The sequence below is a fragment of the Hyperoodon ampullatus genome (genome assembly GCF_949752795.1).
Source record: "Hyperoodon ampullatus genome assembly, chromosome: 5".
NCBI lineage: Eukaryota > Metazoa > Chordata > Mammalia > Artiodactyla > Ziphiidae > Hyperoodon > Hyperoodon ampullatus.
Genome location: NC_136918.1, coordinates 117,310,355 through 117,335,467, shown reverse-complemented (window position 1 = coordinate 117,335,467; position 25,113 = coordinate 117,310,355). Strand labels below are relative to the sequence as shown.

Below are 25,113 nucleotides of genomic sequence, written 5' to 3'. Positions count from 1 at the left end.
TTCTTTTTTTTTTCTGGGTTTCATTTTTCTAATTGAAGAATAGTTGATTTACAATATTGTGTTAGTTTCAGGTATACAGGATAGTGTTTCATTTTTTTTTTACAGATTATATTCCACTACAAGTTATTACAAGATATTGGGTATAATTCCCTGTGCTATACAGTAAACCCCTGTTGCTTATCTGTTTGATGTATTAATCCCATACTCCTAATTTGTCCCTCCCCCTGCTCTCTCCCCTGTGGTAACCATAAATTTGTTTTCTATACACATTTATTTGTATTATATTTTAGATTCCACATATAAGTAATATTGTATAGTGTTTGTTTTTCTTTGTCTGACTTATTTCACTATGCATAATATTCTCTAGATCCATTCATGTTGCTGCAAATGGCAATATTTCATTTTTTATGGCTAAATGATATTCCATTCACATCTTCTTAATCCAGTTGTCTGTTGATGGGCACTTGGGTTGCTTCCATGTCATGGCTGTTGTACATAGTACTGCTATGAACACTGGGGAGCATGGAACTTTTCAAATTGGTGTTTTCATTTATTCCAGATATACACCCAGGAGTGGAATTGCTGGATCCTATGGTAGTTCTATTTTTAGTTTTTTAAGGAACCTCCATACTGTTTTCCATAGTGTCTGCACAAATTTACATTCCCACCAACAATGTACGAGGGTTCCCTTTTCTTGACATTTGTTATTTGTAGACTTTCTGATAAGTGGTTCTGTGTCAGTCAACTGAAAACTCAAAATGAAATAAAAAGGTCTCTAACTCCCATAAAACACAAAAATTCTTTTCCTATGGTGTGTATAAATGTGAAAGGAAAAGCAATAAACATATTACAAGATATTATTTAAAAAATCTTCAGAACATAACATTTTTCTTCAGTGTGCATGAAAAACCATAACCCAAATTCAAACATTAAGATGTCTGATTATATTAAAATTGAGAACTTCATTAAAGAACACTTTATGAAAGCTAACAGCAAGGCAAAACAGGAAAAGAGATAAGTAAGCACTATACATCAGTAATAAAGAAAAATACAACTTAATTAAAAAAAATCAAGACTTGAACAGACATTTTACAAAAGAGAAATTCCAACTAGGCAATGGAAAGTTCTTAAAATCTTCAGTGAGCAGAAACATGTAAATTAAAACCCCAATGAAACAGCACATGCTTACCAGAATGACTAAAATTAGAAAGCCTTACAAGACCATTTATTGGAGAGGATGTAGAATAACAGAAATATTCACATGTTGTTGGTAGGGGGTAAATTGGTACAACCTCTTTGGCAAATTATTTAGGATTAGTTATTAAAATTGAAGATATTCATATTCTGTAACACAGCAATTCTACTCCTAGGTATAAAATCAACAGATATTCCTTCACATATGCATTGATGTGTGTGTTCAAGAATGTCCATAGTATTAACACATATTAACCCCAAATTTGAAACAACATATGTCCACCAACAGGAGAATGGATAAGTATGTGGTAGTATGTTCATTCAATAAAATACTATATAGCAATGAATGATTACAAATGAATGACTACATTTACACCTGACAATGTGGTTTAATATCACAAATATACTGATAATTGAAAGAAGCCACATACAAATATGAGTCAATTTATATATATTTCCAAAATGAGCTAATCTAAAATATATTGTTTTAGAGGCATCTGTAGAAGGTAAAGAATAGCAATAGCAAAAAATAAAATAAAAGTAAACGTGGTTCTTAGTTTTTATAGAAAAGTAAGAAGTAGTTACTGGGTTAAGGGCACACTGGGAGTTTCTAGGTTCTATTTCCTGACATGGGTGTGGTAGCTAAGTGGCTATTTGCTTTATATTCATTAATTAATCTTTAGTTTTATGTTTTATGTTCTTTTCTGCATGTAGGTTTTATATTTTACAATAAAAAGAAAATTAGAAAGCCATATCTGCTCTCCCCACCCTTCTTGAAATCAAAAGAATGAATGGCCTAAGCAGACCAAGCTGTCCTGCCCCTTCCATCTGATAAAAGGGAAATGACATGCCTGAATCAAGGGCTGCTTGTAATAATAAATATCTTTTGCTTCTTCCTGATTCCTGAGCAGTCTTCTTGGTTTGATTTTACTTCAGAAGCAGATTAGAGAAAATGATGGTTCTAAACCTGAAACACCCTAGTCTTGGAACTCTATGTTGAGTTCAGATAGGAGGAAATTGTAAAGATCTCCAAATTGGACTTTTTTGGGGTTATATTTAGAAGACTGTCCTTCCTTACTAAAATTCCACAAGCTAAGTGGATAATGGAATGTAGAGGAATTGGTTAGCATACCCTCACCACTGTCACAATCAAATCATACATATGCTTCCCTGGATTCCAGGGAGTTCTAAGGAAGTCGTCTAAGTTGTCCTTTGTCTTTCCTTATATGCTGTATCCCCTCCCCTGTAATATACCTGCCCAATGTCCTCATGCCCTGCTAACACCTCACTAGCTGTTATCATGTTCTGATACATACTAGAACTAAATCAAGTAACTGAAACTTAATCCCTACCGTCAGACTCAAGTATTTATTTTCACTGTACTGAATCTATTGCTGATCTCTCTCAAGAGTTCATTATGTTGTAGGAAATTTCTTGTACCCCAAGCCAAAGCATTGCAATCTTACTTGGCAGCAATATTTTATATCTAACTGCAGTCCTGAATATTCTGAGCTTGCTAACCTCTTTCCTTCCTATGGCTCCCCTGGGTTACAGACCCCATAGTGGTAATGCACCCAGAACTTGCACCTTCCCTGGTGCCCCAAGGCTCTACAGATACAGTTGGCCGTCCGTATCTGTGGATGTGGAACTCTTGGGCACAGACGGACGACTGTGCTGCGCCACTTTATATATGGGACTTGAGCATCCTCAGATTTTGGTGTCCATGTGGGAGATTGGGGGGGCAGTCCTGGAACAAATACCCCATGGATACCAATCGACAAATGTATACCGAAACTCTTAAATCATAGCTACATGTTTCGTGTCACTCTGGCCCAACTTGTTCCAGCAGAAGCAGCGTTCAATTTTTCCAGTTAGTGAGTCTAGCACCAAATCCTACACATTATTATCCAGAATGAGAGCGAATGATCACACTCACCTAAAAGGTCCTAAATGACTTGGCTTCATTTCCTCCAATGCTCTTTCTCACGCATTACACCAGCTAACCTGGATTCTTTGAATACTCCATGTGCACACAGATACCTTCTTGACTCACTGCCTTGCTCACATCCTTCACATCTTTGCTCAATTCTCACCTCCTCAGTGGGAAATTCCCCAACAAAACTACTTAAAACTGCAACCTACCACACTCACTAGGCATTCACTGTTCCTTATTATACTTAATTTTTCTCTACAGCACTTATTATTATCTGACATACTGTATTTTTACTTGTTTATTGTGTCTTTCTCCCACTAGGATGTAATTTCCGCTATGATAAGGATTTTTGCTCTATTTTCCTTTTTCACTTATATATTCATAGCACAAAGAACTGTGATGGACCCATAATAAACTGATCACATGTAAATGTGTTAAATTAATGAAACATAATTTGCATGAGGAATTAATTGAGGAGTTAATACCAGAAAAACTCATCTTTTAAAAAATAGCATTTATCTTATTTTCAATTCAAATTTTGAGTCACTTTCAAAGGATTTTATAGGAGATTTTGTTTTACATAAGTGTTGCTGACCTGATTATATTTACTTTGTGATTCTTAGGTGCTTTTCTTCTCAGGTTTAGGCATTAAAGAACCCTTGGGACATATAGATTTCTACCCAAATGGAGGGAAAAAGCAACCTGGCTGTCCTAAATCAATTTTTTCAGGTATACCAATAGTATTTTAGAATAAATTGTGCATGAGTTAAAATAATGAAAGAAAATCAGTTTACAAATTTTTTTTCCCTTATTAATCTGGGGGCAAGATTTTTTTTAATCACCATTGCTCATGATTCAGGACTTATTGGTGGAAAATGGCTTAATGTGATCCTTCTCGGTTCATAAATGTTACCAGTAGACATTCCATTTGGTTATGGGTGAAACCTATTATATTATAGTCTCAACAGTTTTAGTTTATCATTTTAAACATTAGAAGTTATAAGTCAATGAAGAAGCATGTATAGCAAAATTATATAACACAAGTTTGGCTTCAGACTTTTACCATTACCATAGTATTGTACAAACACAGATTTATGAACTTCTGCACTTGGTTATTCTGTACATAAATAGCTGAGCAACAGCTCCAGGTGTGGAATTTGGCTCACTTCAGAGCTATGGCAAAAAAATGTTCTGAGGTCTACAGTGGCAACCAGTTAAGTACAACATCATTAAAGGCTACTGCAACTAGAGAAGTTTGGTTAAAGGGATAGGGATGTGAGAAGTTAGGAAAGGAAAGAGACATGTTTAATGTCACCTTGTTTCATAGTCATCTCCGACACTGAATAGAAATGTTAGGCGTGAGAGTTTAGAAGGGAGATATGTGTACACTAGTTATTAAATATGGTAGCACTGTGTGTAGAGTTTGTTGAATAATTGAAATTAAACATTTTTGATGTGTTATTACTTTAGAAAAATTTCTAATAAATCTCATGTAAAAGGCATATTACATTTAAGTTTTAAATGCTAACATTTGTTTAGTTGCCTGAGATAAAACTGCATTGTAGTCAGCACTTTGATATGCATACAGTGCACAGCATTAGGTAGAACTTAATATTTAATTTTTTTTAAACTTACTTGAACTTGGCTTAATACATCTAACTGCTTGACTTTGAACACTTAAGGACTTGAATTTATTAAATGCGACCACCAGAGAGCAGTTTACTTATTCATGGCAGCTTTGGAAACAAGCTGCAATTTTATTTCATTTCCTTGTCATTCATACAAAGATTACAAGACTGGTTCATGTGTGGATTGTGCCGACTTTAAGGAAAACTCATGTCCTAAACTAGGTAAGAGAGATTGTCATACTTACTATACTTCTTTGTGGAAAATGAACAATGTAACTGTGTTAGTATTTTCTGCTGGAAGCTTTCATACTTACTTGTGAATATGCTATTAACATTTTATGGAAAATTTTTCTGTGGAACAGAGAAAATAGTTTATTTCCTACTAAATACTTTTCAGATTCTTAGTGAGAGGAACTTGGTCAACCTCCTTTCTGTGCTTCATGTAGTGGGCACATTTGGTGGTCTCATGATGATCTTTGTTCTTGATTCACAAAAGGATCTCACTATTTAGCATCCATCTATATTTCCACTAAAGAAAGAAACTTGTGCATTCTTAGTGGTACTGAGGGTTTTGTTTGTTTGTTAGTTTGTATTTTTAAGGGAATTCTTAACAAATGAAGAGGTGTGAACCATGGTTAGCTTTTCATTTGCTATTAGCAAGTAGATATGAATCATGCATGGTTCACACCATCTAAATCAATAAACTTAAGAGCAGTTAAGTGTTGCAACTTTTGATAACTAAAGCCTGCCAGTGGGGAATTATAGAGAAAAAAAGAATCCATATAAAAAATAGAGTGTTAGAGCTGGAAAGAATCTCAGAGGCTGTTTGTTCAGGGTTTGCCAAAGACAATACCAGACCCCAAGCGTGTCATGGGCATGTAGACATCTGATCAGTATCATGATAGGCTCTACCAGAAATGTTTCCAAAGCCAAGTAATCTCAATGAAATGGGTAGCAATTACAAAGGCTGAATTAAACAGCCTCCTGTGGTTTTCTTTCACAGGAGGTTTATACTAATATACTAGAGAATTGCTAGAAGAGGCAGGCAATATGCAGGCTTTGCATGACTTATTTCCTCATAGACCCCTTCTACCCACAAAATATCTTGTGGGATTAGTTTTCTTCAGGCCTCATGTTGGGGATTGCTTTTCTGGTCCCGTTGCTTTTCCATATAAATGAGGAAATTGTGACCCCGTGTGAACATATGGATTGATGAAGGGCACAAGTGAAAACGGGAGTTAAATCTCTGAATTTTCAATTCAGTATTCTTTCTACTGCATTCAAATTTCAAATTCGGAGGTAGCAGTGTGGAAATAGACACATACATGAAGTACGAAGCATATTAAATATGTCTGTGTGTGTATATATTATATATTCTGTATGTACAAATACTGTTTGTATCTGAAATATATATTATACATACAATATATAGTGTACATAGATGCTATCTATAATATATACATTGTATATATAATGTATACATATGCGTACTGTATCTGTATGAATGTGTATATAGGATAATTGAAGGCTGTGCTCATGGAGTTAAATTCTGTGTTCAAGTTTTATCTAATCAATTTATTCTGCTGAATTCACTGAAAAGAGTTTCAAGTAAAATTCTGCATTTGTAATAGTAAAAACTTATACAAATGGACTTTAACTATATGGCATATGCAAAGCTCTGATAAAGTTTCCAGGGAGTAGATTTATTTGTCAATCTTGAATTTAAGAGTTGTTTTTGTAGTTGAAATAAATAGAATGTGAAATTATTTGAAAAATGATTTTTTAATTATAAAAATTCATCAATTATAATTATTATTATAATACATTGATCCTTTAGTTCTTTTAGTGATTTGATATATTTGTATGCTATTTGATAAAAGTCCAATTACTAATATTCTATTTCTCAAATCTCAGGTTATCAAAGTGAGCTATGGAAAGATGTTTTAAAAGAGAGAATAGAGAATAGAACTCTCAGGACCACTGTGTTTTTGGATACTGTTGGCACAAATCCATTCTGTAGTAAGTTAACATTTTTAACAAATGACCAATGATTAGTTTTATATACTAATTCATATTTTTATTCAAAATTCAAATCTCATAATGTACTTTCAAGGAACTTTAAATTTTGTTAGAGCCAGTTATACAAATTCAAAGAAGGACTTAATTTTTGAATAAAATGAGCATATGCTTTGGGTAATATTCTTCCAAAAAAATTAAGGTCTTTTTTTTTTTTTACCCCCTATTTCCATGATTATCCTTCCCACGTTTAGAGTTATGTCAGTATATAAGAGCTTACAGAGTTTAAGACATCTATCTACACTATTACCACCCTTTCAGAAACTGAAACTAAATTATATAAATACAAAAATATGCAAGTAAATAATAATCTTCCCAATATATTTAGAGTTAGACAAGAGGAAAAAATTTGAAGAACAGAAGAGAATCTCATAAATGTAGTAATTAATTAGATTTATGAGGAGCTATTTAAAAAAGTAAAATTATTCTGTTTGGAGAGCAAGATCTTAAAGTGCTTTATAAATAAAAGCAAATCCTATTATATGAAGAATCTTATGAAATAAATTTCCAGTCACTGCCATTGATCTTGGTTACTGGGGAATAAATATTTAAAATAGACTCTTATTATTTTAAAGTATTTTAGGTCAGTTATTGCAGATGTTTTGCAGTCAAAGTTATTATCAATTTTTAAGATACTCTTTAAACATTTGTAATGTGCCCTGTCATTCAGAATTGGGCTCACCCATTTTTTTAATTTAAAATTTTTATTGAATTAAATTTAGATTCACATGCAGATATAAGAAACAATGCAGAGGGATCCTGTGTACAATTTATTCAGTTTTCTTCAGTGATAAAATTTTGTAACACTATAGAATAAATGTAATATCATTACCACATGGTATTGATATTGCTAGAATCCATCCATTTTATTTATATTTCCTCACTGGTTGTGTGTGTGTGTGTGTGTGTGTGTGTGTTTAGCTCTGTACAACTTAATCATCATATAGGGCTTTGTATCTATCACCACAGTGAAGATGTTGGACAGTTCCATCACTACCAGACCCCTTGGGTGGCACTTTTAGAGCCATATATACCAGCTTCTTGTCCTGCTGTTTCTAATCCCTGACATCCATTAATATACTCCTAAAATTTTGTCATTTTGAAAATGTTATATAAAGGGAATCGTTCACTATGTGACCTTTTAATTGGCCTTTTTAAAGTCAGCATGATTCTCTGAAGGTTCATCCAGCATGTATCAATAATTCATTCCATTTTATTGCTTAGTAGTATTCCACAGTACGTGTGTACTGAAGTTTGTTTAATCACTCATCTGTTGTAGGACATTAGGCACATGTTTAGTTTTGGCTATTATGATTAAAGTTGCTATGGATATTTGTATAAAAGTTTTTGTGTGAATTTAGGTTATCATTTCTCTGTTAGAAAGGCCCAGGAATACAAATGCTGGGTCAGAAGTTAATTGTACATTTAACCTTATAAGAACTTGAGAAAGTGTTTTTCATTGTGGCTGACCATTTTACATTACCTGCAGCAAAGTATGAGTGATCTAATGAGTGATTTCTTACTAGCATTTGGTGTTGTCATTATTTTAAAAAATTATCCTTCCTGATAGGTATATAGTGATGCCTTGTTGAGGTATTAATCTTTGTTGCCTTAATGGCTTATAAGATTGTGTATCTTCTCTATATATCCACTTTGGTGAAATGTGTGTTTGTGCCTTTTGCTCATTTTCCAATTGGATTTTTTTTAACTATTGAGTTTTGAGGATTCTTTATATATTTTTGATAGTAGTCCTTGTTTCCTTGTTGAAGATTTGGTTTGCAATTATTTTTTCCCAGTCTGAAACTTGACTGTCTTTTCATCTTCTTCACAAGGGCTTTCACAAGGGTAAAAGTGTTTACTTTTGATGAGGTCTAATTTATCATGTTTTCCTTTCATGGACTATGCTTTCGGTATCTAAAAACTCTTTGCTGAGCCCTAGGTCCTGAAGATTTTCACCCCAAATTTTTTTTCTAACACTTTTATAGTTCTGTATGTTCCTTTAAATATAGACAACCTTGTTTTAAATTTATATTGAAAAGTACATACCCTAGAATATCTAAAATAATCATTGCCAAGAAAAATAAAGAAGAAATAATCAATTTGACCTTTCTTCTGTATCACATTTCTTTTTCTGATTCTCTTCTTCTGTCTTCCTCTTCTACCTTTAAGGGTTTGTGATTACAATCTTTGGGACTGCATTGGAACCACTTGTATAATTCAAGATAATCTCTCTATTTTAAGGGCAGCTGATTAGCAACCTTAATTCCATTTGAGATCTTAATTATCCTTTGCCATTTCAGGTAACATATTCACAGATTCCAGAGATTACGGCATAGACATATTTGGGGAGGTCTACCACAATTATAATATGCATATGTGATTTTTCACAGTTTACTGGTATCAACATTTACCACGTCAAGTGAAATGTGGGAACTTCATTTCCATTTAGGTTATTTTACATTCTCCACTTTTATATATCATTGTCTCGAGTATCGGATCATGTGATAATTTTTATTTCAAGTATCAAATATGATGTATAAATTCACAAGGATAAGGATAATTTATTGTATGTACCCATATTTCTTCTCTTCCCATTATTATCTTTTTGTTTCTGATACTCCAAGATTATTTATTTCATCAATTCCTCTGTGTTCCTTCTTACAATATTTAAGAATGGGTCTGTTAAAGAGAAATCCTTTAAGTTTTTCTTTGTCTGAGAATGTCTTTATTTCTCCTTTATTCTCAAATGATAGTTTTTCTGGGTATAAGATTTAGAGTTGAGTTCCTTCTTTTAGCACTTGAAAAATGCTGTGTCACTTCCTTTTGGCTTCTGTGGTTTCATATGAGAAATCCATTGTAACTCAATTTGGTGTTCTCCTGTAGATAACACATCATTTCTCTTTGGCTGCTTTCAAGAGATTTTTCTTTGTTTCTAGTTTTCTGAAGTTTAATTATAATTCTTTTGTTATACTCCCACAGGTCCCTGAGGTTCTGTCCATTTTTTTTCTCAGTCTGTTTTCTCTCTGTTTTCAGGTTGAGTTTCAGGCAGATTGATCTGTTCTCCAGTTCACTGATTTCTATCCTCTTTCATTTCCACTCTGCTATTGAGACTATCCAGTGAGTTCTGTACCCATTATGGTATTTGTCATTTATGTAATGTCTACTTTATTTTCTTTTATAGCTTCTATTTCTTGGCTGAGATTTTTCTATTCCTTCATTTTTTTTCAAGAGACTCTGACTCTGAAGCATTTTTATGACAGTTCCTTTAAAATCCTTGTCAGATAATCCCAGCCTCTGATTCATTTCAGTGCTGGCATTAGTCGACTGTCTTCTCTCACCAGAGTTGTGATTTTCTTTGTTCTTGGTATAATGGGTAATTTTCAATCACATCTTGGACATTTTCTCTATGTGACAATTTGAGTCCTGTTTAAATCTTCTATTTTAGCAGGAGTTACATTGTTTAGGTTTTGGCTTTATGTATTCTGAGGCTGTGAGTTTTAGCTACATAAAGCTTCAGGATTATCATATTTTCCTGGTGATTTGCTTTACTTTGCTCTTTTTTTTTGCTTCATAAATAAAAATGCATTATTTTTTGCCTCACAGACTATTTTATCAGATTTTATCACAACAACAATTTGTCTCATAGAGCCTTCGAACCTTGGTGTCTTCTTTTCTATCCTCAATATTATATTCAGTAGTATTTTATTTCACTTATTTAACAGTAAACAATTATTATGAATATTATCATTAATCAAATGCTCACTTATATTTACCAATTTCACTTTTCTACATTTTATCTTGTCCTTTCCTCCCTTCCCAACTCCTTCCTTTGGGATTTAATTTCTATCTTGCTAAAATAGATCCTTAATGACTTTTCACTAAGTAATGTCTCTGTTTGTTTGTTTGTTTCCTTGAAAATGTCCTTATCTTTTTCTTACTCTAGAATGTAAATTTAGTCCAGAATAGAATTCTACACTGAGAGTTTTTTCATTGAGTACTTTGAAGATATCAATTCTCTCATTTTAAGATAATTTTTTTTTCATTTATTAGCAGTCTAATTGTTCCCTGCAGATAATCTATATTTTTCTTCTGGTTAAACTTATATATGTATATATGTATTTATTTATCCATCTATTAATTTATGCATGATTTGTTATTTTCTAGTCTCAGTGGTCAGTTCAAGTCTCTATTAAATTAAAGAAAAAATATTTGTGTTATTTCAAAATAAAATTCATGTCACATTTTAACAGAAAACTCTCATCAGTCTGCTCTTCTTCAAAATTCTCCCTTCAGAACAAGTTGGATTTTGTTTTTTTCCAGAATTTAGGTACCATAATACTGGAGGATTTTTCATGTAAATTTTTGGAGGTCCTTAACAAATGGGGACTTGTAAATTTAAATTCTGTGTTACCTGGAGTTTTATTTAGTCTTAAGGAATTTATTTTTCCACTTAAGACCCATACACAACCAGTAGGAAGAATTTTTCAAGTTTCTCTTTCATTGACAAATCAGAGAGCTAAGGTCCCTGACTGTGCAATGTTTTTCACTATAGCTCCATCACTTAGTGTTGTCTCCTGCTGTAACATGGAAATTGACACTTCATCCTTTGTCTCCATGCTACACCCAGTTCTCAAGTCCCGTGCAGATCCAGGGCTTCAGTTCTTCTTAAGCCTTGCCTTTAATTTCTCTTCATTGCTGTCTCCTGATATTTTCTCTTCCTTCATCTGAGCTTGGTCATGTTTTTGATTTACACCCAGAATTTCTATACACTTGTAGCAGGAGGCAGGCTTATTATGTAACATCTCAATATATCATACTGCCAGGAATCATCTGAGCAAGTATGAGCACCCACTTTTTTGGGTGAGGGGACCAAAGTATTTTTTCTAAAGCTGAGCAGTCACTTCAAAGTAAGAAGTGTTCCTTTATGTCTTTTGTGTTAGCAATTGATGAGGGTCAATTATAAATCCATTACCTTATTTGAGGTAGTACTAAGCATCTGGCATAGGCAAGAAGTTACTCTGGGCTGTTTAGTAGCAACATTTAATGGCTAGCATGCACAATTTTTGGACATATGTATTTCACAAGAAAAGTTCATCTATCCCATGTTCTGTTTATATACATTGTCTTCCAAGAGTTTTGCACAATACTGGGAAAATTCACAGAGAGTAAGAACTTTCTGTGTAGACCAGACAATATCGGGTATAGGGATGAGTTCAGCATCTTTGCCTCTGAAAGATATATCAATTTTTTTGTACGGGCATTTTGAAAAAGAACTACTATGAGCTCACTCTATATAGAACTGTCTAATTTTACAGTCATTCCAAAACAACCAGTGAAATTGGGAATTATATTTGTCAAGCAAATTTAGCTAGGACTATTAATCAGATAATTAAGGAACCTTATCATATTTACCTTAGATGTGCTATTGATAGAGAAAAATTGTTTAATTGACCTAAATTCTGATATTTCTCGATTTGCAGACAAGTTAGTATTTACTAATTATTTGAGCAACTTTTCACCATACCCGTGACTGTCTGGCAAGCTTTTATTCCTCATTTTCAAGACCAGTTAAAAATTAACAAGAGGGAATTTCCCTGGTAGTCCAGTGGCTAAGAATATGTGCTCCCAATTCAGGGGACCTGGTTTGATCCCTGGTCAAGGAACTAAGAGTTCTCAACTAAGAGTTTGCATACCACAACTAAAGATCCCGCAGGCCACATGCCACAACCAAGACCCAGCACAGCCGAATAAATAAATATTAAAAAAAGATTAACAAGAGGTAAAATATATTACTTATGTACCAAATGAGTGCCTCTCAATATTATTTGCAGATATTATATATGCCTAGATTACATAAATATATATTTACATGCATATCTGCACCAAAACAAAGTTAAAAAATAACATGAATTGCATTCCATATTTTTGTTTTGTAGCCTATTATTTTGTTCTCAGTATTATTGTTCTGGATAAAACAATGAAGGATGGCTGTATTACATTTAAATTATTAAACCAACTTGGGATGGTTGAAGAGCCAAGGCTCTATGAGTAAGTATAATTTAGTATATTTTTGTTTTGTAAAATATGTTTTCTCGAGCTTTTGGAGGATAATCTAAATAGTATACATTTTCTATGCAGTGAGTCTTAAACTGTTAAATATTAAATGGATCTCTGGTGTCATATTCTAATTCATTCATTCTATGGAGGGAGATGCTGAATATGAAAGAAACTAAATAAGTTGTTCATGTGATAGACATAGCTACTACAAGAGTTAGAAGAAGAGAAGAAACTTTCCACCTAATTTTGAACACTGATAGAATGCGTTGTAATAACTAATAATATCACCCCATAATATTTTATTACTTTAAATTGCTTAGAATTGTGTATATATGTATATACCCATGCACACATATATGTCTGATTCATCACTTATTCTTATCAGACACATGCTTCGTGAGCTTTTGAATTCACTTATTCAACGAGTGTTATTCAGAACCAACCAAATGTATTCAGGCATTTCACCAAATGATGGGGATCCAAACTGAAATAGCAATGTTACCATGCTCAAGAAGGTCACAGAATCCTGGAGGAGACTAATGCATAATTACAGCCCTGAGTATTAATTTTTATAGTATCAGAACACTTATGTGCTATGGGAGTACAGAGGAAGAAACAAGGAAGTATTTGAAAGGGTGGTATTGAAGTCAGGGAATGAGAGATGGTGCTTTCAAAGGCATGGATAGGAAAGTACATGAGTTCATTAACAGCACAGATTGCAGTCCTAGAGCAGTTGTTTCAAACTTGCTCAGAAGGCAAACAAACTGTGAATCTTGCTTTCCTTTACAAGAATCATGTTCTATGCAAAACACCATGAAATACTGATGTGTTTTTATTCAAACACTTGATTAGTGCATTTTTCATGAACAAAGTAAAATATAAAACATATACGCATGGTAAATATACCCATCTACGCCTGGCCAATGGCTTTCTTGTTTTTCTATTAATAATTCTTTGCTAATAAATTTAAACATGCTTTAGGATTTGAACCCTTTTAGATGCCAGGGAAGTCAGAGATTTTTAAACGATCTTTTATTTCCCTTTTCAAAATTAGAAAAGGAATTTTTTTTGCTGTAGAAAATGTGTTATACAGTAGAAAGTGAGAATAATCTGTAATTACATTGTCCAGGGATATTCACATTTACTATTTGGTTTATAAACATTCCTCTTTTTCTTCCTCCCACTCCTCCTCCTTCTCTTCCACCTTCATCTCTTCCTTTTCCTCCTCTTTCTTCTTCTACATGCCCCTGCACATGCATGCATTATTTTTTCACTTAGCAAAATTAGGATCATTTTGCAAATGTGTTCTGCATTCTGATTTTTATACTGAATGCTATAGGGTGATCATTTTTTCTGTGTCACTAAAAATCACTTACACATCATAATAGGATGCCAAATATATTAATATGCCAATATAGGATTTTAAACAGAGTGTCAATATTGTGTATTCAGGGTAGAATGACTCCCCAGATGGATGAGTAATGGGGAGATTAGTGTGGAACAAGTCCAGAGTGGTTGCTATTGTAATAATTTATATGAAAGATAATGGAGGCTTGGATCAAGTCAGTGGAAGTGGGTTTTTAGGATTTAGAGTAGGTTTGTTTTTGTAATTAATTAAACGTGAAAATGAAGGGAAAAAACCCAATCTGGAGTGACTTTGAGTTTTAAGCTTGGCGACTATTTGAATTATGGTGCCATTTACTGAGCTAGGAGATACATGGAGAGGAGCCAATTTAATCATTAAATAAAATTTCTTGAACTGTACTAGAAATTAAGGACAAAATTTAGGTAAAATTAGATTTCTGTCCTTGCATAATTTTTGTCTAGTGAGCAGTCTGCAAATACATAATACAAATAAAATGATGTTTATCATTCCTGTTTTCAAACAATTTTTAATGAATATCTATATTGAGCTAGGCACTGTACTACGTGCTGAATATACTATGATGAGAAAAACAGACATGATCCTACCCTCATTAAATATAGAGTCTAATGAGGGATATAAAATAAATAATTATAAAAAATGTAAATAAAAATCTGTGAAAAATGTCTTGAGGCAAATTATACTATGTATGGGAACATAAAATAGGGAACGTGACATAGTTAGTGGGGTCACTAAAACTTTCTCTAAGGCCTTTTTATATTAGTTGAGACCAAAATGAGGAGCAGGAGTTAGTCACTCTGCTGCATTCTGGGAAGAGGAGCCAACAAAGGCAAAACTCCTGAAGCAGGAGAAAGTATAGTCCATTTGTGGAGCTGAAGGAAGTTTATTATGTCTGAGAATAGAGGCAGGGAAAGGAAGAGAATGATGAGGTAGAAAACACTTAGATTTTGTAGGAATTAGAACCTGGAGGACATGTTCAAGGATTTCTATTTTATTCACTGGGCAAGTGAAATCCAATGAAGTGTTTGAGCTGGGGCAGTCTGGTTGGAGCCAGGACTGGATTATTATTTTGGAAAAACAATTTAACCACAGTGGATTGGAGAGGGAAAAGACAGGATGCTGTTGCAAGAATAAAGACCAGGAGCAATAGTGCCCTGAGATAAAGTGTTTACAGTGGAAATGGAAAAATGAGGATGAGGAAGGATTCAAAGCAGATTCAGGTTATTTCATAGACAGTCAGCAGGCACATGGGATAGATTAGATGTAGGAGTTAAAGAGAGGATGGGGGGACCTTCAAGATGGCAGAGGAGTAAGACGTGGAGATCACTTTCCTCCCCACAAATACATCACAAATACATCTACATGTGGAATAACTCCTACAGAACACCTACTGAACACTGGCAGAAGACCTCAGACTTCCCAAAAGGCAAGAAAATCCCCACATACCTGGCCATGTGGCTGACAGGGTCTTGGTGCTCCAGCCTGGTGTCAGACCTGAGCCTCTGAGGTGGGAGAGCCGAGTTCAGGACACTGGACCACCAGACACCTCCCAGCCCCACATAATATCAATTGGTGAGACCTCTCCCAGAGATTTCCCACTCAGTGCTAAGATCCAGCTCCACCCAATGGCCAGCAAGTTGCAGTGCTGGAGGCTCCATGCCAAACAACTAGCAAGGCAAGAACACAACCCCACCCATTAGTAGAGAGCCTGCCTAAAATCATACTAAGTTCACAGACACCCCAAAACACACCACCAGACATGGCCCTGCTCACTAGAAAGACAAGATAGAGCATCACCCACCAGAACACAAGCAGTCCCCTCTACCAGGAAGCCTACACAAACCACTGAACCAATCTCACCCACTGGGGGCAGACACCAAAAACAACGGGAACTACAAACATGCAGTCTGCAAAAAGGAGACCCCAAACACAGTAAGTTAAACAAAATGAGAAGACAAAGAAATATGCAGCAGATGAAAGAGCAAGGTAAAAACCCACCAGACCAAACAAATGAAGAGGAAACACGTGGTCTACCTGAAAAAGAATTCAGAGTAATGATAAGAAAGATGATCCAAAATCTTGGAAATAGAATGGAGAAAATACAAAAAACGTTTAAAAAGGACCTAGAAGAACGAAAGAGCAAACAAACAATGATGAACAGCACAATAAGTGAAATTAAAAATTCTCTAGAAGGAATCAATAGCAGAATAACGGAGGCAGAAGAACGGATAAGTGACCTGGAAGATAAAATAGTGGAAATAACTACTGCAGAGCAGAATAAAGAAAAAAGAATGAAAAGGATTGAGGACAGTCACAGAGACCTCTGGGACAACATTAAATGCACCAACATTCTAATTACAGGGGTCCCGGAAAAGAATAGAAAAAGAAAGGGTCTGAGAAAATATTTGAAGAGATTATAGTTAAAAATATCCCTAACATGGGAAAGGAAATAGTCAATCAAATCCAGGAAGTTCAGAGAGTCCCATACAGGATAAGTCCAAGGAGAAACACGCCAAGGCACATATTAATCAAACTATCAAAAGTTAAATACAAAGAAAAAAATATTAAAAGCAGCAAGGGGAAAGCAACAAATAACATACAAGGGAATCCCCATAAGGTTAACAGCTGAACTTTCAGCAGACAGAAGGGAATGGCAGGGCATATGTAAAGTGATGAAAGGGAAAAACCTACAACCAAGATTACTCTACCCAACAAGGACCTCATTCAGATTCAATGGAGAAATTAAAACCTTTACAGACAAGCAAAAGCTAAGAGAATTCAGCACCACCAAACCAGCTTTACAACAAATGCTAAAGGAACTTCTCTAGTCAGTAAACACAAGAGAAGGAAAAGACCTACAATAACAAACCCAAAACAATTAAGAAAATGGTAACAGGAACATACATATCGATAATTACCTTAAATGGAAATAGATATAAATGCTCCAACCAAAAGACATAGACTGGCTGAATAGATACAAAAACAAGACCCATATATATGCTGTCTACAAGAGACCCACTTCAGACCTAGGGACACATACAGACAGAAAGTGAGGGGATGCAGAAAGATATTCCATGCAAATGGAAATCAGAAGAAAGCTGGAGTAGCAATTCTCATACCAGACAAAACAGGCTTTAAAATAAACACTATTACAAGAGACAAAGAAGGACACTACATAATGATCAAGGGATCAATCGAAGAAGAAGATATAACAATTGTAAATATTTATGTACCCAACATAGGAGAACCTTAATATATAAGGCAAATGCTAACAGCCATAAAAGGTGAAATTGATGGTAACACAATAGTATTATGGGACCTTAACACCCCACTTTCACCAATGGACAGATCATGCAAGATGAAAATAAATAAGGAAACACAAGCTTTAAATGACACATTAGACAAGATACACTTAATTGATATTTATAGGACATTCCATCCAAAAACAACAGAATACACATTCTTCTCAAGTGCTCCTGGATCATTCTCCAGAATAGATCATATTTGGATCACAAATCAAGCCATGGTAAATTTAAGAAAATTGAAATCTTATCAAGTGTTTTTTCCAACCACAATGCTATGAGACTAGATATCAATTACAGGAAAAAATGTAAAAAATACAAACACATGGAGGTTAAACAATACACTATACTAAACAACCAAGAGATCACTGAAGAAATCAAAGAGGAAATCAAAAAATACCTAGAAACAAATAACAAAACATGACAACCCAAAACCTTTGGGATTCAGCAAAAGCAGTTGTAAGAGGGAAGTTTATAGCAATGCAATCCTACCTCAAGAAACAAGAAACATGGTAAATAAACAACCTAAACTTACACCTAAAGCAATTAGAGAAACAAGAACCAAAAAACCCCAAAGTTAGCAGAAGGAAAGAAATCATAAAGATCAGATCAGAAATAAATTAAAAAGAAATGAAAGAAAGAATACCAAAGATCAATAAAATTAAAAGCTGGTTCTTTGAGAAGATAAACAAAATTGATCAACCATTAGCCAGACTCATCAAGAAAACAAGGGAGAAGACTCAAATCTACAGAATTAGAAATGAAAAAGGAGAAGTAACAACTGACACTGCAAAAATACAAAGGATCATAAGAGGTTACTACAAGCAACTATATGCCAATAATATGGACAACCTGGAAGAAATGGACAAATTCTTAGAAAAGCACAACCTTCCGAGACTGAACCAGGAAGAAATAGAAAATATAAACAGACCAATCACAAGCACTAACATAGAAACTCTGATTAAAATTCTTCCAACAAACAAAAGCCCAGGACAAGATGGCTTTACAGGCGAATTCTATCAAACATTTAGCTACAAGCTAACACCTATCCTTCTCAAACTCTTCCAAAATATAGCAGAGGGAGAAAAGCTCCCAAACTCGTTCTACTAGGCCACCATCACCCTGATACCAAAACCAAAGATGTCTTAAAAAAAGAAAAGTACAGGCCAATATCACTGATGAACATAGATGCAAAAATCCTCAACAAAACACTAGCAAACAGAATCCAACAGCACATTAAAAGGATCATACACCATGATCAAGTAGGATTTACCCCAGGAATGCAAGGATTCTTCAATATATGCAGATCAATCATTGTGATACACCATATTAATGAAGGATAAAAACCATATGATCATGTCAATAGACACAGAGAAATCTGACAAAATTCAACACCCATTTATGATTAAAACTCTCCAGAATGTAGGCATAGAGGGAACCGACCTCAACATAAGAAAGGCCATATATGACAAACCCACAGCCAACGTTGTTCTCAGTGGTGAAAAACTGAAACCATTTCCACTAAGATCAGGAACAAGACAAGTTGCCTACTCTCACCACTATTATTCAACATAGGTTTGGAAGTTTTAGCCACAGGAATCAGAGAAGAAAAAGAAATAAAAGGAATCCAAATCAGAAAAGAAGAAGTAAAACTGTCACTGTTTACAAATTACATGATACTATACATAGAGAATCGTAAAGATGCTACCAGAAAACTACTAGAGCTAATCAATGAATTGGTAAAGTAGCATGATACAAAATCGATGCACAAAAATCTCTTGCATTCCTTACACTAACGACAAAAAATATGAAAGAGAAGTTAAGGAAACACTCCCATTTACCAATGCAACAAAAAGAATAAAATACCTAGATATAAACCTATCTAAGGAGACAAAAGACCTGTATGCAGAAAACTATAAGACACTGGTGAAAGAAATTAAAGACAATACAAATAGATGGAGAGATATACTGTGTTCTTGGATTGAAAGAATCAACATTGTGAAAATTACTATACTACGCAAAGCAATCTACAGATTCAATGCAATCCCTCTCAACCAATGGCATTTTTCAAAGAACTAGAACAAAAAATCTTAAAATTTGTATGGAGACACAAAAGACCCCAAATAGCCAGAGAAATGTTGAGAAAGAAAAATTGAGCTGGAGCAAGCAGGCTCCCTGACTTCAGACTAAACTACAAAGCTACAGTAAACAAGTCAGTATGGTACTGGCACAAAAACAGAAATATAGATCAATTGAACAGGAGAGAAAGCTCAGAGATAAGCCCACGTACATATGGTCACCTTATCTTTGATGAAGGAGGAAAGAATATACAATGGAGAAAAGACAGCCTCTTCAATGGGTGGTGCTGGGAAAACTGGACAGCTTAAAAGAGTGAAATTAGAACACTCCCTAACACCATACACAAAAATAAACTCTACATGGATTAAAGACCTAAATGTAAGTCCAGACACTATAAAACTCTTAGAGGAAATCATAGGCAGAACACTCTATGACATAAATCACAGCAACATCCTTTTTGACCCACCTCCTAGAGAAATGCAAATAAAAGCAAAAAATAAACAAATGGGACCTAATGAAACTTCAAAGCTTTTGCACAGCAAAGGAAACCATAAACAGGATGAAAAGACTACCCTCAGAATGGGAGAAGATATTTGCAAATGAAGCAACTGACAAAGGATTCATCTACAAAATATACAAGCAGGTCATTTAGCTCAATATCAAAAAAACAAATAACCCAATCCAAAAATGGGCAGGAGACCTAAATGGGCATTTTTCCTAAGAAGATATACAGATTGCCAACAAACACATGAAAGGATGCTCAACATCACTAATCATTAGAGTAATGCAAATCAAAACTACAATGAGGTATCACCTCACACCAGTCAGAATAGCCATTATAAAAAACTCTACAAATAATAAATGCTGGAGATGGTGTGGAGAAAAGGGAACCCTCTTGCATTGTTGGTGGGAATGTAAACTGATACAGCCACTGTGGAGAACAGTATGGAGGTTCCTTAAAAAACTAAAACTAGAACTACCATATGACCCAGCAATCCCACTACTGGGCATATACCCTGAGAAAACCATAAGTCAAAAAGAGTCATATACTACAAAATTCATTGCAGCACTATTTACTACAGCCAGGACATGGAAGCAACCCAAGTGTCCATCGACAGATGAATGGGTAAAGAATATGTGGCACATGTATACAATAGAATATTACTCAGCCATAAAAAGAAACAAAATTGAGTTATTTGTAGTGAGGTGGGTGGACCTAGAGTCTGTCATACAGAGTGAAGTAAGTCAGAAAGAGAAAAACAAATACTGTATGCTAACACATATACATGGAATCTAAAACAAAGAAGGTTAGGATGAACCTAGGGGCAGGACAGGAATAAATACGCAGATGTAGAGAAGGGACTTGAGGACACAGGAAGGGGGAAGGATAAGCTGGAATGAAGTGAGAGAGTAGCATTGACATATATACACTACCAAATGTAAAATAGATAGCTAGTGGGAAGCACCTGCATAGCACAGGGAGATCAGCTCGGTGCTTTGTGACCACCTAGAGGGGTGGTATAAGGAGGGTGGGAGGGAGACACAAGATGGAGGGGATATGGGGATATATGTATGCATATGGCTGACTCACTTAGTTACACAGCAGAAACTAACACAACATTGTAAAGCAACTATACTACAATAAAGATGCTAAAATTTTTTTTAAAATTAAAAAATAAAGAGAGGATGATCTCAAGGGCAAAGCCTAGTTGTCTGGCTTGGGCAATAGATAGTGGTGCCATTTAAAATTATAAGAAAATTTCTAAGTTTTAGGGCAGCAGTGTCCAATCTTTTTGGCACCAGGGACCGGTTTTGTGGAAAACACTTTTTCCAAGGACTGCTTGGGCACGGGGGGAGTTCAGCCGGTAATGCTAGCGATGGTTCAGGTGGTAATGCGAGCGATGGGAAGCAGCAGATGAAGCTTCACTCGCTCGGCTGCCATTCACCTCCTGCTGTGTGGCCTGGTTCCTAACAGGTCATGGACTGGTACTGGTCTACAGCCCGGGGGTTGGGGACCCCTGTTTTAGGGTTTTTGTTTTTCTTTTTTGGTGAGAGGTGAGTGTTGGGAAAGATGTCATTAAATTTGAACTTAATGACCTTTAGGCATCCTTGAGATATCCAAGTAGACATGGTGAATAACAGCAGGTATATGTGTCTGGGTCTCATCAGACAGGGCTCAGCTGGGGGCAGAGGCTTGGTGGAGCACACAGTTGGTATTTGGAACCAGTGGAGCAGACGTGAGTTTTGGGGGGAAGACAACATGTTGCCATCTGGATATGTTGACTCTGAAGTATCTCTGAGAAATCTAGACAAGATCTTGGACAGAAATTAGAGATATGACCAATGACATTATATTCTGTGAAAGAGGAGGAAGTCACTCTGCCACAAGGGAGCAGGGATGGGTTTTGAGGGGAGTGATAACAACCTTTTTTGGATCTAGATGCTGTGGGAGAATCAAAAGGAGAAGAAAGCAGGGACAAATACAAGATGGCAGAAGGGCTGAGTGTCCCGCTGGTTGCTTTTCAGCTATTCTATGTGTGATAATTGCCTTTGCTCAAGTCAGTCATTGTTGCCTCAAAGGAAGAAATTAGTTCAACAGATTTGTTTCCTTTCCTCTTCTTTTTCTTTCCCTTTCCTTCTCTTCTCTCCTTCCTTCATCCCCTTCCTTCCTTCTTTCCTTTGTATCTTCCACCCACCTCCGTCCCTTCCCCCTTCCCTTTCTTTCCTCCTCCTCCTCTTTCTTACCTTTCTCCTCCTCCTCATACTCCTTTGCTGTTTCCTTTGGAGTCAGGGAGACCCATGAAGTGATAAAGTGGCACAGAACAACAAAGGATCACTATCTGAGGGCTCAGTCTATTCAAAGAATGGCAATAGTTCAGGGGCCTATAAAAAGAAGCAAAATGTGACTTCTCTAATCTTAGTAATATGTACAATCTAGATACCAAGTCAGAAAGACAAGATGTCCCACTTTTTCTCAGAAAAGTTTTCCCAAAATATTTGAATGTGGGGATATATATATTATTATTATTTTATTTTGTTTTTAATTACTGTTTAAATTATTTTAATAAATACTTTACCACATATTTTATTGTTTGGCCTTTTCCCTATAATATTGGTATTTCTATCTAATGTTTATAAGATTGTATTGATTTTGAAGTTGTATTACATTTTTGGAGTACTAATATGATGAGATATGAAATTTTCTCTTTAGGAAGAACAGATTATTTTATAAACTTCAAGAATTCAAGATTCTTGCTCAGTTTTTAAATGATGTTGTAAATATTTCAAGCATTAGTTTGGCATATTTTCAGAGCTCAAATCAGCAATGTTCCACATGCAAATACACTATTCAGCGTCTCAAGTTAAAATCACTTACATATCCAGAAAGGTAAGAAAACTAAATTTTGATTTCAATGTTATCTTTTAAACTTGAAAATATTGCTTTGCTAGGGAGTGGTTTAAAAATTCATGTATTCGAATATCTGTTTATTGTATTAAAATAAATAAAATTAAAATATTGTATTTTATATAAATGTTGGAATATCTAAAAGATACAAAAATATTTTTTGGCTTAGATGAGATTTATTTTGGAATTACATTACCCAAGCAAATAAAAAACACATACAATCATTTCATGAGACACAATAAACATGAAAAAAGTGAGACAAATGTCTTCCTTAGAACTTTATTGTCATTTCAATGGGTTTCTGATTGCTAGAAATCTCTCTTCTTTGGTTGACTGCAATACTTTCTCTTTATCTCTGTTTATGTTCCTGTATTTATATACTTGATTTCCCAATTACCTTTTTGTGAATGTCAAACACAGTAAATAAGAATTTCTGGAGAATAAAAATAGTAAGTGGTAAGCATATGCATTTAGATGATGTCTACTTCAACAAAGGAGAACTGGGAAAATTCTTTGAAGTATGTTATTTTGTAAACTTTTGGTATGAGAATATTTAGTCATTCAAAAGTCAGTGAGTAGGGACTTCCCTGGTGGCACAGTAGTTAAGAGTCTGCCTGCCAATGCAGAGGACACAGGGTTCGAACCCTGTCTGGAGGATCCCACATGCCACGGAGCAACTAAGCCCATGCGCCACAGCTACTGAGCCCGAGCACTGCAACTACTGAAGCCCACGGGCCTAGAGCCCATGCTCCACAACAAGAGAAGCCACCACAGTGAGAAGCCCGCACACCACAACGAAGAGTAGACCCAGCTCACCACAACTAGAGAAAGCCCGCACACAACAATGAAGATCCAGCACAGCCAAAAAATAAAAAAAATAAATAAATTTATTAAAATAATGTCACTGTAATGGAGAGACAACAAGGGGTAATTTTACTTTTGCCTTTGACTGAAATACTTACAAAAATACCAAAATATATGGACATTTTCAGTTAGGAACATTAGCAAAACCATTCCCTACCAAAGTATATCAGAGAGAGAAAGAAAGTTTGGGGGGGGGGGGTCATGTTTAAAGGACTAGAGCTGCAAGATTTTTAATCTTCAGCTGATCTCTCTATCTATTATTTTAACAATGAAAACCTATGCTAAATATAAGAATAGAAACTGTAGTCCTACAAATAGAAATTTGTAGTCCTCAAAAAATAGATTTTAAAAAGGTCATGGTTGTTGCACTATCTCCTCCATTAATACCTCTCTGAGCCTCAGGATGCTGAGTATGAATAAAGAAGTGTAGTTGTTATAGTTTTACATGCTCTGTTTCTGGCACTTAAATGTAAAGGATTTATATTGTTCTGGAATATAGTCTTCTCCCTGTATATCATAACTGGAAAGAGAAACAAAAGAGTTTCTTCCTCAGTCTAGAAGAAGCATATGCTGTAAGTCGTGGCCAGGCATTAACTAGAATCTTTGTATATAAAACAGCACATGAGCTCACTATGAGAAAGAGAAATTTAGTTCCATACATCTGTACAGTAAAAGGAACCAAGGATAATGTATATATGGGCAAGTGCCAGAGCTAGATACTCATCTCTCATTGTTCAAGCAGAGGTGCACAGGAAAAAAACACAACAAGAAAATGGTGCCTAATTCAGCATCAGCAACATAAGAAAGATCCAACAATCAAGACTGAGAAATAAGGTTGACTTTTTAAAAGATTTATTACAGGAAATTTCACAAAGAATTGCTTGGTGTTCTCAATAATATTTAAGGAAACAGTAATCCGTGAAGGAACAAGTGAAGAGCAAGATGATCAAGCAACTGACCGTGATTAAATGGAACTGACAGAGTTAAGAAACTAAGGTCAACATCAAATTTAGTGTCAACATTAAAAACAAGAAAGAGTAGAATTATAATGTAGAAAACTCATTTGTTTTTTTTGTTTTTTTGCGGTACGCGGACCTCTCACTGTTGTGGCCTCTCCCATTGTGGAGCACAGGCTCCGGACACACAGGCTCAGTGGCCATGGCTCATGGGCCTAGCCGCTCCATGGCATG

General features: G+C 35.0%; 1 protein-coding gene across 1 annotated transcript in view; it reads left to right on the top strand.

Annotated features, from left to right (window-relative positions):
• LIPI (lipase I) overlaps window positions 1–23,045 on the top strand; it is a gene marked incomplete at both ends in the record, with an annotated part of 44,765 nt that extends 21,720 nt beyond the window's left edge. The window contains 5 exons of the mRNA XM_079704774.1: window positions 3,767–3,856; window positions 4,810–4,977; window positions 6,670–6,774; window positions 12,768–12,879; window positions 22,865–23,045. Coding sequence (XP_079560900.1) covers window positions 3,767–3,856; window positions 4,810–4,977; window positions 6,670–6,774; window positions 12,768–12,879; window positions 22,865–23,045 — 656 coding nt within the window. The remainder of the gene's footprint in view (window positions 1–3,766; window positions 3,857–4,809; window positions 4,978–6,669; window positions 6,775–12,767; window positions 12,880–22,864) is intronic.
• Between the last annotated feature and the right edge of the window lie 2,068 nt (window positions 23,046–25,113).